The sequence below is a fragment of the Scyliorhinus torazame genome, chromosome 6, assembly GCF_047496885.1.
Source record: "Scyliorhinus torazame isolate Kashiwa2021f chromosome 6, sScyTor2.1, whole genome shotgun sequence".
In the NCBI taxonomy this organism is placed as follows: Eukaryota; Metazoa; Chordata; class Chondrichthyes; order Carcharhiniformes; family Scyliorhinidae; genus Scyliorhinus; species Scyliorhinus torazame.
Genome location: NC_092712.1, coordinates 153,914,676 through 153,933,829, shown reverse-complemented (window position 1 = coordinate 153,933,829; position 19,154 = coordinate 153,914,676). Strand labels below are relative to the sequence as shown.

At 44.4% G+C, this 19,154-nt stretch overlaps 1 protein-coding gene across 5 annotated transcripts in view; it reads left to right on the top strand.

Moving 5' to 3' along the window:
- LOC140425084 (uncharacterized) overlaps positions 1–19,154 on the top strand; it is a 103,726-nt gene that overhangs the window by 68,443 nt on the left and 16,129 nt on the right. For all 5 annotated transcript variants that reach the window (XM_072508954.1, XM_072508953.1, XM_072508952.1 and 2 more), the window contains 2 exons: positions 1,806–2,292; positions 8,896–8,923. In XM_072508954.1, coding sequence (XP_072365055.1) covers positions 1,806–2,292; positions 8,896–8,923 — 515 coding nt within the window. The remainder of the gene's footprint in view (positions 1–1,805; positions 2,293–8,895; positions 8,924–19,154) is intronic.

The following is a 19,154-nucleotide window of genomic DNA, read 5'->3' as shown; positions in this document are numbered from 1 at the left end:
CCCCCCTTTGTAACAACACCCTGAGACCCAACCCCTTTACTAAACCAAACATATGCACACACCCCCACTGTGCTTCCGAGAGCTAGCTCGCCCACCTAGCTTGGTGGCCCCATCCCCGGTGCCAGATAGTCTCCCACCTATTGTTCCCTCCACCCCCCTCATGCAAACAAACTCCAACATTAAACAATCCCCACACAATTGCCCAACAGAAAAACACCCAAGATCAAAACAAGCACAGCTCCATCCTCCCAACAGTGCAAATGATAACCTTAACTCACTCAGCTCTACCGCTGGTTCCAAATCAATGCAGACGGCATCACAAACATCTTCCATGAAATGCAAAATGAGAAACCTTTTACAAAAACAGCAAAACAGAAAGAAAAAACAAATACATGAACGTTGCAGCCAAGTTCAAAAGTTCAAACTCCATCACAGCCCTTTCTTTTTCGCAAAGTCCAACACGTCCTCAGGCAACTCGAAGTAGAAGTGCTGATCCTCCTGCGTGACCCAGAGACGGGCTGGGTATGTCCAAACTTCACCTTTTTCTTAAAAAGGATCGACCTGATCTCTGGTTGAAGCCTGCTCTCCTCCTGGCCACCTCTACACTCGGGTCCTGGTAAACCCATTTACAGCTCTATGTCTGCTTGGCTCACTGTAGAATGCGCTCCTTATCCGAGAACCTGTGGAATCTCACCACCATCACCCTTGTGGGAGGGGGGGGGGGGGGCTTTCCCATTCGCGGCTACCTCGCGAGTGCTCTGTGAGCCCTATCCACCTGCAAGGGCCGGGAGAATGCCCCATCCCCCAGCAGCTTCACAAACATGTCTGCGATGTATGCCCCAGCGTCCGTTCCTTCGGACCCCTCCGGGAGCCTGACGATTCTTAGGTTCTGCCGGCGGGACCTGTTTTCTAGGTCCTCCACCTTCTCCAGGAGCTTCTTCTGCTGGTCCCTCAGCATCCCCACCTCCAGCTCCACCGCAGTCTGATGTTTCTCCTGCTCAGCCAGCGCCTTCTCCACCTTCTGGATCGCCCGATCCTGGGCATCCAATCGCTCAATCTACTCTTTTATCGGGTCCAAGCAGTCCTGTTTCTGCGTAGCAATGCCTTCCTGAATGACTTGCGTCAGCTGCTCCATAGACTGTTGGGTCAACAAGCCAAAAGTCCGAACCTCCGCCATGCTGTCTTCGGTTGCAGCTACAGCCCAAGCCTTCTCTATCTTTTTGTTTCTGCCCTTATGAACACTTCTAGTTCCTCTCTCCATGCACCGAAGTGGGAATTCAGTAAACAATTGCCACTAACATCCGTTTTACAATTCAAGTCCGGTAGAAAAAACGGGGAAAGGTCCAAAAGTCCAACTAGAGCGGGAGTCACCAAATGTGCGACTTAGTCCTTCATAGCCGCCACCGGACCTTCCCTTCTTTTCTTAACTGGGGTTGGGCCCTTTTTAATAGACAGTCTGTAGTGCTTCAAATTCTTGGGCATTCATGATGTACTGGGAAACACTCGTCTCAAACAAAGCGGAATCAGAACTTTTAAAAAAAAAAAGAAACTTAAATTGTGGAATTCATATCCTATTTCAGAAATGTCTTAAGATAATCCAATTCCTGAGTACCCTATTTGTTCAGCCACGAACAACATTTTTTTAATGGTTATGTACTGAACTTCACATGTTTAAATATTTATAAAGATCTCAAAAATAGTTTAAATGCCATACTGCAAATTACCGCACTTAACCTATTTTAATATTTATAACTTTATAGAGTTGCCATTGTTTTCACAGCATTGACCGACTTGTTTTTCCTTAGGTTGGCAGCAAGAATGGGGAAGAAATTCCTCTAAACTGGAACAGGATTTGATGGAAGGCATAATGAACACACGAGAGCAGCCTCTGACCAGCGGGATGATGTACTCAGCTCCTAGAAATGAAGAAGGACAATATAGAGCTGATAACAGATCCACTGACGTGTATTCTGATTGGAGAAAAGACGGTAAAGACCAGTATGAAGAGAGTGCCGGAGACAGATTTGCAGACCCGAGGAAAGATAACAGAACACAATACAGAGAAAATATTTCAAGTGGATATACTGATTGGAAAAGAGATAACAAAGAGCCATTTGCAGATTCCACTGTAATATATGAACAATACTCTGATCAACGAGGGGGGCCGTATGGAGATCGTGTACAAGATTCTGCTGGATATGCTGATTGGAGAAAAGTCCGTCATGAGGAACCTGAAAATGATACCAGGAGTTCAGATAGGTATTCGGATAGAAGAAAAGATGATCTGCTACAGTAAGTAAATGCCAATAGAGGTGCAGGCTGGAATGGGCATGACAGAAAAAAATATAAGATGAATGTAGTACAAAAGCAGATTGGGTTGGTTTCTGAAGGACCAGATGAACTGATTTCAACGTAACACAAATTTGATGTTTCTAAGTATTGTGTCCTTTTGTTTGTTATGTAGTCCTAGGCAATTTTGGCAAGACCTAAACATTCACTGAGTTGCCTTGGAAGTACAAAGGCAATTGGCATCTCCAAATCTTGATGACAAATTGCAAAGCTCAAATGTTCTCCTTTATTATGAGAAATCATGGGAATAAGAGTTGTCTGCTTAACTCCTTGAGCCTGTTCCGCCATTCATCGACGTCTTGGCTGATCTACTTTTATCCATATGCCAGCCTTTCTTGACTCTATATCTCTTTGGTCACAAAAATATATATCACTAATTAGCAGTTAACCGAGCATCAGTTGCCATTTGTGAAAGAGTTCCAAATTTCTGTTGCACTTTGTGTAAAGAGATGTTTCATAATTTTGCTCTGAAGAGATCTGCTAATTTTTAGACTATTCCCCTGAGGCTCAAGATTCCCCAACCTGCAAAAATAGTTTCTTCCTATCTATTCCTCTTGCTAGCTTAGACTTGATAAATTAGACCCTTAGTTGTCCACATTTGAAATAATGCATCGTTAGTTGGTTAAATTTCCCTTTGTGGCTTCATCTTTGAAGCCTAAGCATCATTCTAATAAATTTACGTTGCCGTCCCTTCCAGGGCAGCACGGTAGCACAGTGCTTAGCACAGTTGCTTCGCAGCTCCAGTGTCCCAGGTTTGATTCCCGGCTTGGGTCATGGTCTGTGCGGAGTTTGCACGTTCTCCCCGTGTCTGCATGGGTTTCCTCCGGGTGCTCCGGTTTCCTCCCATAGTCCAAAGATGTACAGGTTAGGTGGATTGGCCATGTTAAATTGCCCTTGTGTCCAAAAAGGTTAGGTGGAGTTACTGGGTTACGGTTAAGGGTGGCGATGTGGGCTTAAGTAGGGTGCTCTTTCCAAGGGCCGATGCAGACTCGATGGGCCGAATGGCCTCCTTCTGCAGTGTAAATTCTGTGATTCTATCTTTGTTATCGGAAAACGTAGATGTTCAGCTTTCTATCCTATCTTCTGAGTCATTATTTTATACTGTGAATAATTGAGGCCGCCAACACCATTTGTTGAGGGGCACGACATTGTCAATTCGAGCATCTGTCCAATATCTCTGTCTCTTACCACTCAGACAATTGCCTCATCAGTCAAATAGTTTGCCTTCAATTCCAAGAGCTTCAACTTTAGCAAACAGTCTCATGTGGGAGATTTTATGAAATGACTTCTGGAAGTCCTTGTGAATAACATCCAAACATTTTCTGGCCACTACTTCTGTTGTTTCTCTTGATATATTCCAACAGTTCATCAATCATAAAACATTCTCAGCTCTACAGGGTCAGCATCCATTTGTAAATTATTAAGTGTTCGATCACTCTATCTGTAAAGGCTACGGCAATTTCCTGACACCAGGGCCCCGATTCTCTGGCCCAGCGCCAAAATGGGAGTACTTTACTCCGGCGCCGGTTCCAAGACCCAATTCTCGGGTCCTGGGGGGGCCAGCACGGCGCTAGAGTGGCCCTGCCGCTCCAGCTGCCAGTCCTGGCGCCGCAGGGTCTGCGCATGCACAGTTGGTCCGGCTTCAACTAGCGCATGCGCATTGACCGTCATCCCCACGCCAGTCCCGACGCCAAATGGCGCAAGGATCCAGGAGCCGGCGCAGAAGAAAAGAGGTCCGCAGCCAGATATGGGCCCCGATCGCTGCCCAGGCCACTACGGAGGGCCTCCCTGGGGTTGGACCCCCCACAGGCCGCCCCCGGACCCTTCAACCCCGGGATCCTGCCGACCCAGTGCATGTTAGAACGGCGCCAGCGGGACTCAGATTTTTTAGGACGGCCGTTCGGGCCGGAGAATCGCGGCGCCGCCGGAGGATCGCCGCTACAGCCGTCTGCGGTGATTCTCCGTGTGGCCCGGCGTCATTCGCGCGTGGCCGTTTTCACAGGGGTGGGAGAATCTCGTCGGGGTGGTGTGGCGCGATTTGCGCGGTGCCACGGTGATTATCCCACCCGGCGGGAGGTCGGAGAATCCCACCCCAGATGTTTGGCAAACTCCTCTAATTCCTTAGTTTCCCTCTCTCTTTTCTTAAATACCACAGTAACGTGCAATTTTTCAAACTTAAGGAATGGTTCCCAAATCAAGAGAACTTTACAAGATTATCATGGGGTATTTGCAATGTTCTCATCTACTACTTTTTTAAAAACCTGGGATGGAAATATCTATTCTTGGGCATTTTTTGTTCTTCAGTGTCACTAATTTCTCCAGTACTGCTATCGATTAGTTCCTGATCTTGATTTAGTAATATATTCCTTAGGATGTCTGAAATGATGATCTCTTCTCTACCCTGAATATTGACATGGAATAATTACATCAGCATGTCTGCCATATCTCTATTTTCATTCACAACATCACTGATATTCGTTTTTTGTTTCATTTTTGGATCATTTGCTATTGGTGTTCTCACTCTTGCTGTTCTTTATATCTTCTCCTTTGCCCAGAATCTGTGCAATTTTTTTGTGTTGCATTTTTTCCATTGATCTATTATAGTTTTGCCCATTAACTGATTTGCACATTTTGCTGTAGACCGTGTCGTATATCTTTAGAGACAGTCATACCAAAATCTAGAATCTTCGTAGCTGTTTTGCATTTCACCCTTTCAAACACTGCATTGAACCTAACCATATTAAAATGACTGATAAACGTTCATTACTAAATCTAATACAGCATGCTCACTTATTGGTTCTAGGACATAATAACCTGTAACTTCCTGGCTTCCCAGTGTTCGAATTGGAAGTACCCCAAAGATGCACTGGGGAATCCTCCTCGTAAGCTTCCAGATACGTTCCTTGTTCTACCTTCCCCTGGGCAGTTGCACTAGGCTGGACGTTGGGGAGATTTTTCGACTCACCAATGCTCTGTTTTCCCCTCACCCCACCCCTAATCCCATCACGTGACCTGCTTCCTGGCCTGTTATTTTCAATAGGACAGTTAAATTTGCCTTCTTTATAGCTTCTCCCCATGGGCTAGATGCTATCATTTTTCGCTCCACATCTTCTGGACTCCAGGGCTGGACCTTGGGACACGCTGCGCTATCCCACCAGGCCTGAGTGAGGAAGGTCAAAAGAGACAGCCATTTTAAAAAATTTAGCACAGGTAAGTGGGTATGGAGTGACAATTCAACGCTGATTGCTACTCCAAGGAAGTTATGGCCCAGTGTAGCAGGCAACTATCAAGGCCGGACTCCATAAATTCACTTCATTTATCCCAGTGTGCATGAAAGTTAAAATGCCACTCTGCCTTTGCTTTATGCTTGTCTAATCTTCATAGCAGCAAAATCTCCCCTGTCCACTTCTTAATGGCTCCTCTCATCATGAAAATGATTTCATTCTGAATCGTTTGAATCTATCCCCTGCCCCGACCACTCTCAATATATTTCTTGTAAACCTTATCTGGTATGTTTAGTTCTCATCTTGCAAGCATGTCTCAATAATGGCTCCCATGTCATAGCCTCTCAAGTTGAATTTGTGCCTGAAATTTGATCCGTTTGTTCCTTGTACTCAGTTGTACTTTGTATCAAGAATGCATATTTGGGCTTCCTCACATATTTCCCACTTCTGTCTCCTGGTTTAATTACTTAACACTTTGCCCTTTAGCTGTAGTGCCTACAAGTATAATTTAATTTAATTTTTTGTTTGTTTTTGAACCATCGTATGTTTTCCACTGGTGCCCTTCCCCGTAGTTCTCACTGTCCTATTTTTTTCAGTAGACTTCGATTCCTCGCACGATTCAGAAGGAGCATATCCCAAAGCTATAGTTCATACTTGTCCAAATATTGATATAGAAGTAGAAACATGAAGCCCATCCATCCCACGCCATGCCTTTAGCTGTTCACTTCATTAATCTGATTAAGCCTCAGTAATTTGCATGTGGTTCTGATAATAGTTGAGGTTTTTATTTAAAATAAATTTAGTCTGCCCAATTCATTTTTTCCAATTAAGAGGCAATTTAGCATGGCCAAACCATCTAGCCTGCACATCTTTGGGTTGTGGGGGTGAAACCCTCGCAAACACAGGGAGAATGTGCAAGCCCCACACGGACAGTGACCCAGAGGCGGGATCAAACCTGGGACCTCGGCGCCGTGAGGCAACAGGGGTAACCCACTGCGCCACCATGCTGCCCGTAATAGTTGTGAGGTTAGATGCCTTGAGCTCTTGTTACTTCAGTTCTTCAATCCTGGTGTACTCAGAACAAGATTTGTTGCTGACTTTCTCCCTGTACTGTTGGTCTCAACATGGACCACAGCAACTCAAACCTACCCTTGCTCTTCAAAGTGAGTTTGCAAAGTTCTTCATCCTCTCACCAAATAGGCAACAAACCATATCCAGCTTACAAAGGATGCTGCCTGTCCATCCTACAACCACGCTGTAAGGCCTCCCTACGCCTCCTTGCACCTCTCTTGGAGCTTGCTGCTCCAAGGTTCTGTATTTCACATTCTGACTATCCTTCCAACATTTTCTATCCTAGGTATCAAGCTCATAGTGCCTATTGAACAGGATCCATTACAGGCGGCACAGTGGCGGACTGGTTAGCACTGCTGCCTCACAGCGCCGAGGACCTGGGTTCGAGCCCAACTCTGGGTCACTGTCCTTGTGGAGTTTGCACATTCTCCCCGTGGGTCTCACCCCCACAACCCAAAAGATGTGCAGTGTAGGTGGATGGTCACGATAAAATTGTCCCTTAATTGGAAAAAAAATTAATTGGGTACTTTACGTTTTAAAAGAAAAAGAATGGGATCAGTTTCTGTGGTTCCTCGTTTAAAGACTCTGAGTCGGAGAGATTTAAGTCAAGAGATGTCTACGACAGATGTCTGTTTCAGGACGGTCTTGTTTCAAACTTCCACATATTGCAATCTTGGCACATGTTCTGCCCTTCCATATCTTAGTCGAACTTATTTATATCTACTTATTAGTGTTTTGTAAGTTTAGCTCTACATACTAACTTTCACTGAACATTAGACAAAATATGTTATATGCTTCCTACTTCAAGCTTCTGCTTCATATATTGGAGATTTAAAGAAATAAGCAACAGCTTCTTCTGCACCAAATTCCCATTTTAGTACAATGTTGTCATGTTTCACTCTGGCTACCATTACATTGAGGTTATAATACCATAAGGACAGTGGAAATTATGGCTTTATGTTAGTCGAAGAATGGTATAATTATATGAACCGTGGGAGGATATAACAAGACGCTATTTAGTTCCAACGTGGTCGAAGGGGCTGGTTTAGCTCACTGGGCTAAATCACTGGCTTTTAAAGCAGACCAAGGCAGGCCAGCAGCACGGTTCAATTCCCGTTCCAGCCTCCCCGAACAGGTGCCGGAATGTGGCGACTAGGGGCTTTTCACAGTAACTTCATTGAAGCCTACTCGTGACAATAAGCGATTTGCATTTCAATGTGTCTTGTGCTTGTCATTATATCTTGGTGGAAATGTTCTTGTAACCCATATGGAGGTGTCACAGAGGACCTTAAATATAGTAGCTGTTCTTGGGAAGTTGACAAGAATGATACTTGTGTTCTCAATGTAAGATAAATTTCAGACAGTTTTGTGGATTCAATTGGGCACATAATTTAGAACTTTCTGATACTGTGTTGCATTGTAAGGAAGGTGTCCAGGTGAAGACGGTGCTTTGAAACTGAAGCCACCTTACTAATTACCAAAAATGTTGTAAACATCTCCTGTATTGAACCTGTTCCTCTTTAATTAACTGATCAGTATAGAGCTGTGGGGCATTTTAAAATAGATGTGCAATGTCACCTGTACACCGTTCAATTCTATATTTTGTTTCCTGATAGAATATTGGAAAATCTTAAAGTTCAAAGAAGGTCATAGCTCTCCAAAAAATTCAAATGTTCAAAACGCAGTAGAAAAGTGAACATTGTTTTAAAATTTTGAATTGTGTTAACTCTTTCTACGTTCAAAACTATAGGGGAAAAAGTTAAATACCATGGTTCTAATACCACAAATCAACAAACCACATTCGTCATTGGGATGTGCAAATTATTTTGCTGTGCTGACTGCATGTACTATTTCCTGTCCTCGAGCTGATTAACGCCCTCAATCCGATACTCCACTATTAAGTGACACAAAATGAGCATTTCTACCGACAGCTGGTAATTGGTTAGTTTTCTGTTTGTAAGACTAACAAAAATTATACAAAACAAATTCTTCAGAAGACAACTGAAATGATTGCTATTTCTTTTTACAATTAGCTGGTGTATTTAATACTCGAGATTCTAAAAATGGAAAACTGACCTTTCTGGAGGTAGAAATTTGGTAGTATGGGAGAACATGGGGTGAAGTCAGTCGTAAAAGATTCTGGAAAGTTGGGACAAATAATCTTCCTATATTGACCTTTTGTTTTGTGCCAAAATTAATGAAATGTTTCAAATATATTAAGGATGCTAAACTTTTAATTTTTGTGTTACAGGAAGCGTGATCAATGGACGGAGCCAAAAGTAAGTCACAGTATAAATGGACCTAACAGTTGTCACCTTTTTGGAATTCGGGTGAATCATTTACGTTGTTTTTTAAAATCGTACTCTTCATAGAATCAAACGGCACAGAAAGAAGCCATTCATCCCATTATGCATGTGTTGGCTCTTAAGGGGCTTCCAAATTAGTGCTACCTCCCTCCACTTCCTCATAGCCCTGAAATGTTTCCATTTCAAAATGTAGTGAAGTTCTATTGAAAAGCTTCCAGTGAATCTGCTTCCACCAGCCTTTCAGCCAGTGCATTGCATGACATCATAACTTGCTGTGTAATTTACTTCATTGAAATTTCCCTCTGGTTCTTTTGCCAATTATCTATTCTTTATAAACTCTTCTAATTCTGAATACTACTATTAAAACACCTGTACGATGCTATTCGGGCATCATGCTTGCCCTTTACACACACTAAAGCCAGATCAGCCATGATTTTACTGAATGGCAGAGCAGGCTCAAAGGGCAAAATGGCCGACTCCTGCTCCTAAGTCCTGTGTATCTTTAGTTTATGGAAGTCTGCTGCTATGCATCTCGCTTGGATACATTTCTAAACTTTGTGCCTTCAAATTTTTGAAACTGCCTCCACCGCGCCAGGGACCAGGGTTCCATTCTGATCTTGGGTGACTTGTCTGTGTGGCGTTTGCATGTTCTCCCCGTGTCTGCATGGAATTCCTCCATGTGCTCCGATTTCCTCCCACAGTCCACAGATGTACAGGTTAGGTGGATTGGCCATGCTAAATTAGACCTTAGTGTCCAACGGTTAGGTAGGGTTACAGCGATTAGGCGGGAGAGTGGCCCTAGGTCGGGTGTCCTTTCAGAGAGTTGGTGCATACTTGATGGATCAAATAGCCTCCTGCTCTGCAGGGAATCAATGATTCAAAGCCGGAAAGAATGTTCTTCCTTTTCCCTTCACTCAGTGTTTAATCTACCAGAATTGTTGTCTTGAATCTTTCTGCTTGTTTACTGTTGTACCTGCTAATCCCTCTCGCAGTTGAGTAACTTAACTTCAGTTGTTCACAGTCAGTTTCCATAACTACTCTAAACCTAATGATGTTGTGATCTCTATTCCCAAATGTGCTACAACTGAAACATGCACCACCTGCCTCACTTCATTCCCCAATTCTCGTTGAGCTGAAAATATACTGGTAAAGAAGTTTGCATACAAATTTCAGTTCTTCCACTTATTTGTCCTTTTCATTCTTATTCCCTCCCCACGTTTTTCCGTTTGTTTTGTATTGGAATAATTTCCCCACTATACTACTTGGCAACTTTGTGAAATTTGCTTGCAGATTAATTCAACCATCTTTCCATTATTTGGTTTATATTGGGCTGGATTTTGCGGTCCGTGGTAAAGCAAGAACACAGCCACTGACCCTGAAGTAAGGCTTGTCGTGCGATCTCTTGGGTGAGAATTCCAGTTCTAGTGCCTTGTAGTGGTACTGTAACTGATTACTGTGTTTGCTGGCCATTCACAATATTTACTGGCCACTGAAATGCCATCAGGCCATCTGGGCAGCCACTCAGATTAAAGGAATTTCACAGAACCCCCACCTTTGAATCAGAAACCTTAAAAGCACTAAAATGAAAAAACTTCAAAAATCAATGTTGCAGAGAGTAAATTGAAAGATTGCAACATACACATGGGATGGAAGACATTGAATTATTCTGAAGGAACACATTTTTAAAAAGAGGTGAGAACTTGTTTAGATTGGCTAATTATTTTGTTTAATAGCACTCCAGATACAAAAACATTTTTTTCGGGGAATTTTTGTTGTCATTCAAATTTTATTAATCACATAACCGTTAAAAACAGAGTTACTTTTGATTGAGTAAGGTGTTGCCTTTGAAGCGATTTCAAATGGTTTTGTGAGGGGAATAAAGTTGAAGAATATCTGATTTCACTGATGGCTTGAGCTGGGAAGGACCACAACACCACCTGTGCCAGAATTCTGAGGAACAGACCACAACTTCAGGACTTCTGTGCTCATCAGCGCATGCCCGATTATCCCGCATTGAGATTAGTTTCGTAGAGATAATGATGCGAATGCTGGAAGTTTGCCGTCACCCCACCTCCCAAACAAAGTCTGACCTGTTGCACACCCATTTCCTCACTTACTCCTTTAACAAATAAAAAGAATTCTTGAATCCTAGAGGGCATTATCCCTTTCTATACAAGTATCTTTGATCACTGAGACCCCTATTTCTAATGGAACACATTGGAGCTCCAAAATGTAAGTCCTTGTTGAGTGAACTCTTTGTTATCGCTATGATAGCATCATTGCATTTGGCAAACTGTGTCTGAATTCTTCCGCCTTATTTATATTGGGGTGGCACAGTGGTTAGCACTACTGCATCACAGCACCAGGGACCCAAGTTTGATTCCGACCTCGGGTAACTGTCTGTGTGGAGTTTGCACATTCTCCCCGTGTCTGCGTGGGTTTCCTCCAGGTGCTCAGTTTTCCAACCACAGTCCAAAAATGTGCAGATTGGTGGATTGGCCATGATAAATTGTCCCTTAGGATGGGGCTGCAGTAATAGGACGGGGGATTGGACCTAGATAGTGTGGCTGTTTAAAGAATCAGTGCTGACTCACCGAATGGCCTCCAGCACTGTGGATTCTATGATTTGCCATTCTCGTGCATTTATAGAATGTCCAGTGCAGAAGCAGGCCATTCTTCCCATTGAATATGCACTAGCCCTTGGAAAGAGTACTCTATTTAAGACCACACCTTCACCCTATCCCAGGAACCCCACCTCACCATTTTTGTAATAATAAGGGCAATTTAGCATGGCCTATCCAACTAACCTGCACATCTTTGGACTGTGTGAGGAGCTGGAGCACCTGGAGGAAACCCACACAGACATGGGGAGAACGTGCAGATTCCACACACAGTGACTCAAGCCAGGAATCGAACCTGGGACCGTGAAACTGTAAAGCGACAGGGCTAACCACTGTGCTACCGTGCCATGTGCTCATGTGGTTCAGACCTGCCTGAGTCTGTGCTGCATTTCTTCTCTCTAATTGAGAGAAGTTTTGCACTGAGTGCTGAATTTGGTGCATTTGAGTGCGATCGTGAGAGTTTGGTGAATGAGGGCGTATAAGGGTTCATTTTTATCTAAAGTCTAGTCTTTTATTTAGTTAATTAACTTAAAAGTTGCTGTTTGGGTTGATACGGTGAGTTTTCAATCAGCTTTAAACAGAGGTGCTATTTGCAGCTGGAGCTTGTTAATTAGTTCATTGGATTAGGCCAGTTTTCAGAGGCTAGAGCTACCGTATAAAGGTGAGCCAGCTGCAGTGTGCACTGAGTGCTGAATTTGGGTGCATTTGAGTGCTATAGTGAGAGTTTGGTGACTGAGGGAGTAAGGTGCTCCTTTCATTTTGTTTCCTACATTTCCGCAAAGAGCGAGAAGGGAGCCAGGAGTTTACAGAGAGTGCAGCTGACTGGGAGCAGAGTCGGAGGGCGGAAGTCCAGTTGGTCCACAGGGCAGTTATATTCCGTAAGGCAAGAGGGGTTGGAGGCTAGACCAGTTGCATGCTCCTCCTGTAGGATGTGGGTGGTGAGGGATACCACCGGTGTCCCCGCTGACTATACCTGCGGGAAGTGCACCCAACTCCAGCTCCTCCGAGACCGTGTTAGGGAGCTGCAGCTGGATTAACTTCAGATCATCCGGGAGGCAGAGGGGGTGATAGAGAGGAGTTACAGGGAGATACCACACCCAAGCTACAGGATAAGAGTAGCTGGGTTACAGTCAGGAGAAAGAAAACAAACAGGCAGACAGTGCAGCGATCCCTTGTGGCCGCTCCCCTTCAAAACAAGTATACCATTTTGGATGCTGTTGGGGAGGATGACCTACCGGGGGAAGGCCCTAGCGGCCAGGTCTCTAGCACTGAGTCTGGCTCTGGGGCTCAGAAGGGAAGGGGGGAGAATAGAAAAGCAATAGTAGGAGGAGATTCAATGGTATGGGGAATAGATTGGAGATTCTGTGGTCGCGAGCGAGACTCTCGGAATGTATGTTGCCTCCCGGGTGCCAGGGCCAGGGATGTCTCGGATCGTGTCTTCAGGATCCTTAAGGGGGAGGGAGAGCAGCCAGAAGTCGTGGTGCGCATTGGTACCAACGACGTAGGTCGGAAAAGGGGTGTGGAGGTAATAAACGAGTTTAGGGAGTTCGGCTGGAAGTTAAAAGCCAGGACAGACAGAGTTGTCATCTCTGGTTTGTTGCTGGTGCCACGTGATAGCGAGGCTAGGAATAGGGAGAGAGTGCAGTGGCTGCAGGAATGGTGTAGGAGGGTGGGCTTCAGGTATTTGGATAATTGGAGCGCATTCTGGGGAAGGTTGGACCTGTACAAGCAGGACGGGTTGCATCTGAACCAGAGGGGTACCAATATCCTGGGAGGGAGGTTTTCTAGTACTCTTCGGGAGGGTTTAAACTAATTTGGCAGAGGAATGGGAACCAGATTTGTAGTCCAGCAACTAAGGTAGCCGATATTCAGGACGCCAAAGTGTGTACTGAGGCAGTGGGGAAGGGAACACTGGCAAAGAGTACTTGCAGGCACGGAGATGGGTTGAAGTGTGTATACTTCAACGCAAGAAGCATCAGGAATAAGGTGGGTGAACTTAAGGCATGGATCGGTACTTGGGACTACGATGTGGTGGCCATCACGGAAACCTGGATAGAAGAGGGGCAGAAATAGTTGTTGGAGGTCCCTGGTTATAGATATTTCAATTAAATTAGGGAGGGTGGTAAAAGAGGTGGGGGGGTGGCATTGTTAATTAGATAGTATAACAGCTGCAGAAAGGCAGTTCGAGGAGTATCTGCCTAATGAGGTAGTATGGGTTGAAGTCAGAAATAGGAAAGGAGCAGTCACCTTGTTAGGAGTTTTCTATAGGCCCCCCAATAGTAGCAGAGATGTGGAGGAACAGATTTTGGAAAGGTGCAGAAGTCACAGGGTAGTAGTCATGGGTGACTTCAACTTCCCAAACATTGAGTGGAAACTCTTTAGATCAAAGAGATTGGATGGGGTGGTGTTTGTGCAGTGTGTCCAGGAAGCTTTTCTAACACAGTATGTAGATTGTCTGACCAGAGGGGAGGCCATATTGGATTTGGTACTTGGTAATGAACCAGGGCAAGTGATAGATTTGTTAGTGGGGGAGCATTTTGGAGATAGTGACCACAATTCTGTGACTTTCACTTTAGTAATGGAGAGGGATAGGTGAGTGCAACAGGGCAAGGTTTACAATTGGGGGAAGGGTAAATAAGATGTTGTCAGACAAGAATTGAAGTGCATAGGTTGGGAACATAGGCTGTCAGGGAAGGACACAAATGAAATGTGGAACTTGTTCAAGGAACAGGTACTATGTGTCCTTGATATGTATGTCCCTGTCAGGCAGGGAAGAGATGGTCGAGTGAGGGAACCATGGTTGACGAGAGAGGTTGAATGTCTTGTTAAGAGGAAGAAGCAGACATGTGTAAGGCTGAGGACACGAGGTTCAGACAGGGCGCTGGAGGGATACAAGATAGCCAAGAGGGAACTGAAGAAAGGGATTAGGAGAGCTAAGAGAGGGCATGAACAATCTTTGGCAGGTAGGATCAAGGAAAACCCTAAGGCCTTTTACACATGTGAGAAATATGAGAATGACTAGAGCGAGGGTAGGTCCGATCAAGGACAGTAGAGGGAGATTGTGTATTGAGTCTGAAGATATAGGAGAGGTCTTGAGTACTTTTCTTCTGTATTTACAAATGAGAGGGGCCATATTGTTGGAGAGGACAGTGAAACAGATTGGTAAGCTCGAGGAAATACTTGTTAGGAAGGAAGGTGCCTCACTGGAGACTGCTGAGTAAAATAAGGGCCCAAGGTATTCGAGGCAAGGTACTAACATGGATTGACGATTGGCTGTCAGGCAGAAGGCAGAGAATTGGGGTAAAAGGTTCTTTTTCGGAATGGCAACCGGTGACGAGTGGTGTCCCGCAGGGTTCAGTGTTGGGGCCACAGCTGTTCTCTTTGTATATTAACTATCTAGATGACGGTACTGGGGGCATTCTGGCTAAGTTTGCCGATGATACAAAGATAGGTGATGGGGCAGGTAGTATGGAGGAGGTGGGGAGGCTGCAGAAAGATTTAGACAGTTTAGGAGAGTGGTCCAAGAAATGGCTGATGAAATTCAACGTGGGCAAGTGCGAGGTCTTGCACTTTGGAAAAAAGAAGAGAGGCATGAACTATTTTCTAAACAGTGACAAAATTCATAATGCTGAAGTGCAAAGGGACTTGGGAGTCCCAGTCCAGGATTCTCTAAAGGTTAACTTGCAGGTTGAGTCCGTAATTAAGAAAGCAAATACAACGTTGTCATTCATCTCAAGAGGCTTGGAATATAAAAGCAGGGATGTACTTCTGAAACTTTATAAAGCATTAGTTAGGCCCCATTTAGAATACTGTGAGCAATTTTGGGCCCCACACCTCAGGAAGGACATACTGGCACTGGAGCGGGTCCAGCGGAGATTCACACGGATGATCCCAGGAATGGTAGGCCTAACATACGATGAACGTCTGAGGATCCTGGGATTATATTCATTGGAGTTTAGGAGGTTGAGGGGAGATCTAATAGAAACTTACAAGATAATGAATGGCTTAGATAGGGTGGATGTAGGGAAGTTGTTTCCATTAGCAGGGGAGACTAGGACCCGGGGGCACAGCCTTAGAATAAAAGGGAGTCACTTTAGAACAGATGAGGAGAAATTTCTTCAGCCAGGGAGTGGTGGTCTGTGGAATTCATTGCCACAGAGGACGGTGGAGGCCGGGACGTTGAGTGTCTTTAAGACAGAAGTTGATAAATTCTTGATTTCTCGAGGAATTAAGGGCTATGGAGAGAGCGGGTAAATGGAGTTGAAATCAGCCATGGTTGAATGGTGGAGTGGACTCGATGGGCCGAATGGCCTTCCGCTCCTATGTCTTATGGTCTTGAGATGTGTTGGGCATTTTGAAAAACTTGAGGATAGACAAGTCCCCCGGGCCTGACGGGATATATCCAAGGATTCTATGGGAAGCAAGAGATGAAATTGCAGAGCCGTTGGCAATGATCTTTTCGTCCTTACTGTCAACAGGGGTGGTACCAGGGGACTGGAGAGTGGTGAATGTCGTGCCCCTGTTCAAAAAAGGGACTAGGGATAACACTGGGAATTACAGGCCAGTTAATCTTACTTCGGTGGTAGGCAAAGTAATGGAAAGGGTACTGACGGATAGGATTTCTGAGCATCTGGAAAGACACTGCTTGATTAGGGATAGTCAGCACGGCTTTGTGAGGGGTACGACTTGCCTTACAAGTCTTATTGAATTCTTTGAGGAGGTGACCAAGCATGTGGATGAAGGTAAAGCAGTGGATGTAGTGTACATGGATTTTAGTAAGGCATTTGATAAGATTCCCCATGGCAGGCTTATGCAGAAAGTAAGGAGGCATGGGATAGTGGGAAATTTGGCCAGTTGGATAATGAACTGGCTAACCGATCAAAGTCAGAGAGTGGTGGTGGATGGCAAATATTCAGCCTGGATCACAGTTACCAGTGGCGTACTGCAGATCAGTTCTGGGTCCTCTGCTGTTTATGATTTTCATTAATGACTTGGATGAGGGAGTTGAAGGATGGGTCAGTAAATTTGCAGACGATACGAAGATTGGTGGAGTTGTAGATAGTGAGGAGTGCTGTTGTCGGCTGCAAAGAGACATAGATAGGATGCAGAGCTGGGCTGGGAAGTGGCAGATGGAGTTTAACCCTGAAAAGTGTGAGGTTGTCCATTTTGGAAGGACAAATATGAATGCAGAATACAGGGTTAACGGTAGAGTTCTTGGCAATGTGGAGGAGCAGGGAGATCTTGGGGTCTATGTTCATACATCTTTGAAAGTTGCCACTTAAGTGGATAGAGCTGTGAAGAAGGCCTATGGTGTGCTAGCGTTCATTAGCAGAGGGATTGAATTTAAGAGCTGTGAGGTGATGATGCAGCTGTACAAAATTTTGGTACGGCCACATTTGGACTACTGTGTACAGTTCTGGTCGCCTCATTTTAGGAAGGATGTGGAAGCTTTGGAAAAGGTGCAAAGAAGATTTACCAGGAAGTTGCCTGGAATGGAGAGTAGGTCTTACGAGGAAAGGTTGAGGGTGCTAGGCCTTTTCTCTTTAGAACGGAGAAGGATGAGGGGCGACTTGATAGAGGTTTATAAGATGATCAGGGGAATAGATAGAGTAGACAGTCAGAGACGTTTTCCCCGGGTGGAACAAACCATAAGGGGACATAAATTTAAGGTGAATGGTGGAAGATATAGGGGGATGTCAGCGGTAGGTTCTTTACCCAGAGAGTAGTGGGGGCATGGAATGCACTGCCTGTGGAAGTAGTTGAGTCGGAAACATTAGGGACCTTCAAGCAGCTATTGGATAGGTACATGGATTACGGTAGAATGATACAGTGTAGATTGAGTTGTTCTTAAGGGCAGCACGGTAGCATTGTGGATAGCACAATTGCTTCACAGCTCCAGGGTCCCAGGTTCGATTCCTGGCTTGGGTCACTGTCTGTGCGGAGTCTGCACGTCCTCCCCGTGTGCGTGGGTTTCCTCCCACAGTCCAAAGATGTGCAGGTTAGGTGGATTGGCCGTGATAAATTGCCCTTAGTGTTGGGTGGGGTTGCTGGGTTGTGGGGATAGGGTGGAGGTGTTGACCTTGGGTAGGGTGCTCTTTCCAGGAGCCGGTGCAGACTCGATGGGCCAGGTGGCCTCCTTCTGCACTGTAAATTCTATGATAATCTATGATTAATCTAGGACAAAGGTTCGGCACAACATCGTGGGCCGAAGGGCCTGTTCTGTGCTGTATTTTTCTATGTTCTAATTGTCCCATATTTCTTTGATCTAATGCTATTTGTTTCTCTGACATCTTTGCAACATGTTTATCCACTCTGCTTCATCCTGGTTCCCCCTTCCAAATACATTTAATGCCTCCCTGAAAGCCCTAAATCTGAGGTGTATCAGTTTATTTGCCTATGTCGCAAAGAGACATGCTGTTATGATCATGATTCGGTATTACCATCTCAGAAATCTTGATTTCAACCAAAGGCAGTTCACAAAATGATTTGACCTGTTAAGCGATGTTGACATTAAACAAAATCTTCTGTTCTGTTTCCATTTGCTGCCAGAACCTGACTAAATCAAATACAATTTCTGCATGCAACTGTTTATTGTTTATTTTATCTGTTGGGAGGTGGGACACTTTCTCATTAATTATTTAGTGCCTGAATTAAGATCTCTTGGGTCAGGAGCGGCACGTGGCGCAGTGGATAGCACTGGGACTGCAGCGCTGAGGACCCAGGTTTGTATCCCGGCCCTGGGTCACTGTCCATGTGGAATTTGCACATTTTCCCCGTGTCTGCATGGGTTTCATCCCCACAACCCAAAGATGTGTAGGTTAGGTGGATCAGCCACGCTAAATTGCCCCTTAATTGGAAAAGAAAATAATTGTGTACTCTAAATTTAAAAACAAAAAGATCTCTTGAGTCAGAATTTTTTTCAAAAATGTATCTTCTTTGAAACTGCATTTCTTTTTACATTTGGGCAATTTAACATGGCCAATCCACCTACCCTGCACAACTTTGGGTTGTGAGGGGTGAGACCCACACAGACACGGTTGAAATTACTTTCTGATAGACTTGGCACTTCCTTGCTTGCAATGTTTCCGTTGTTTCATATTCTTTCACTGTCGTAGTGACAGCACGTCTAATACATATATTTATAAGCATTTGTAATCTTGTATTAGAATAACTTATTGCAGCATTGTAAAAGTAGCAGCCACATTGAGAGGAAGCTAGTAGTTCTAAATGTGGAAAATGTATTATTTGTTCTGCTTGCTCACTTCTGAAAATGGATTACGCTATTTTGGAAAGGAATACATTTATTTTTTTTGTTGTTTTAAAAATATTTTTATTGAAAATAAACACAACATTAACATCAAACAGCCCAGCAAACTAATATCAAATAATCTTTATTAGTGTCACAAGTAGGGTTACATTAACACTGCAATGAGGTTACTGTGAAAATCCCCTCGTCATCACACTACGGTGCCTGTTTGGGTACACTGAGGGAGAATTCAGAATGTCCAATTCACCTAACAAGCATGTCTATCGGGACTTTGAATATAGTACAATATTTAACAAAAGAAAAGGAAAGGCACCCA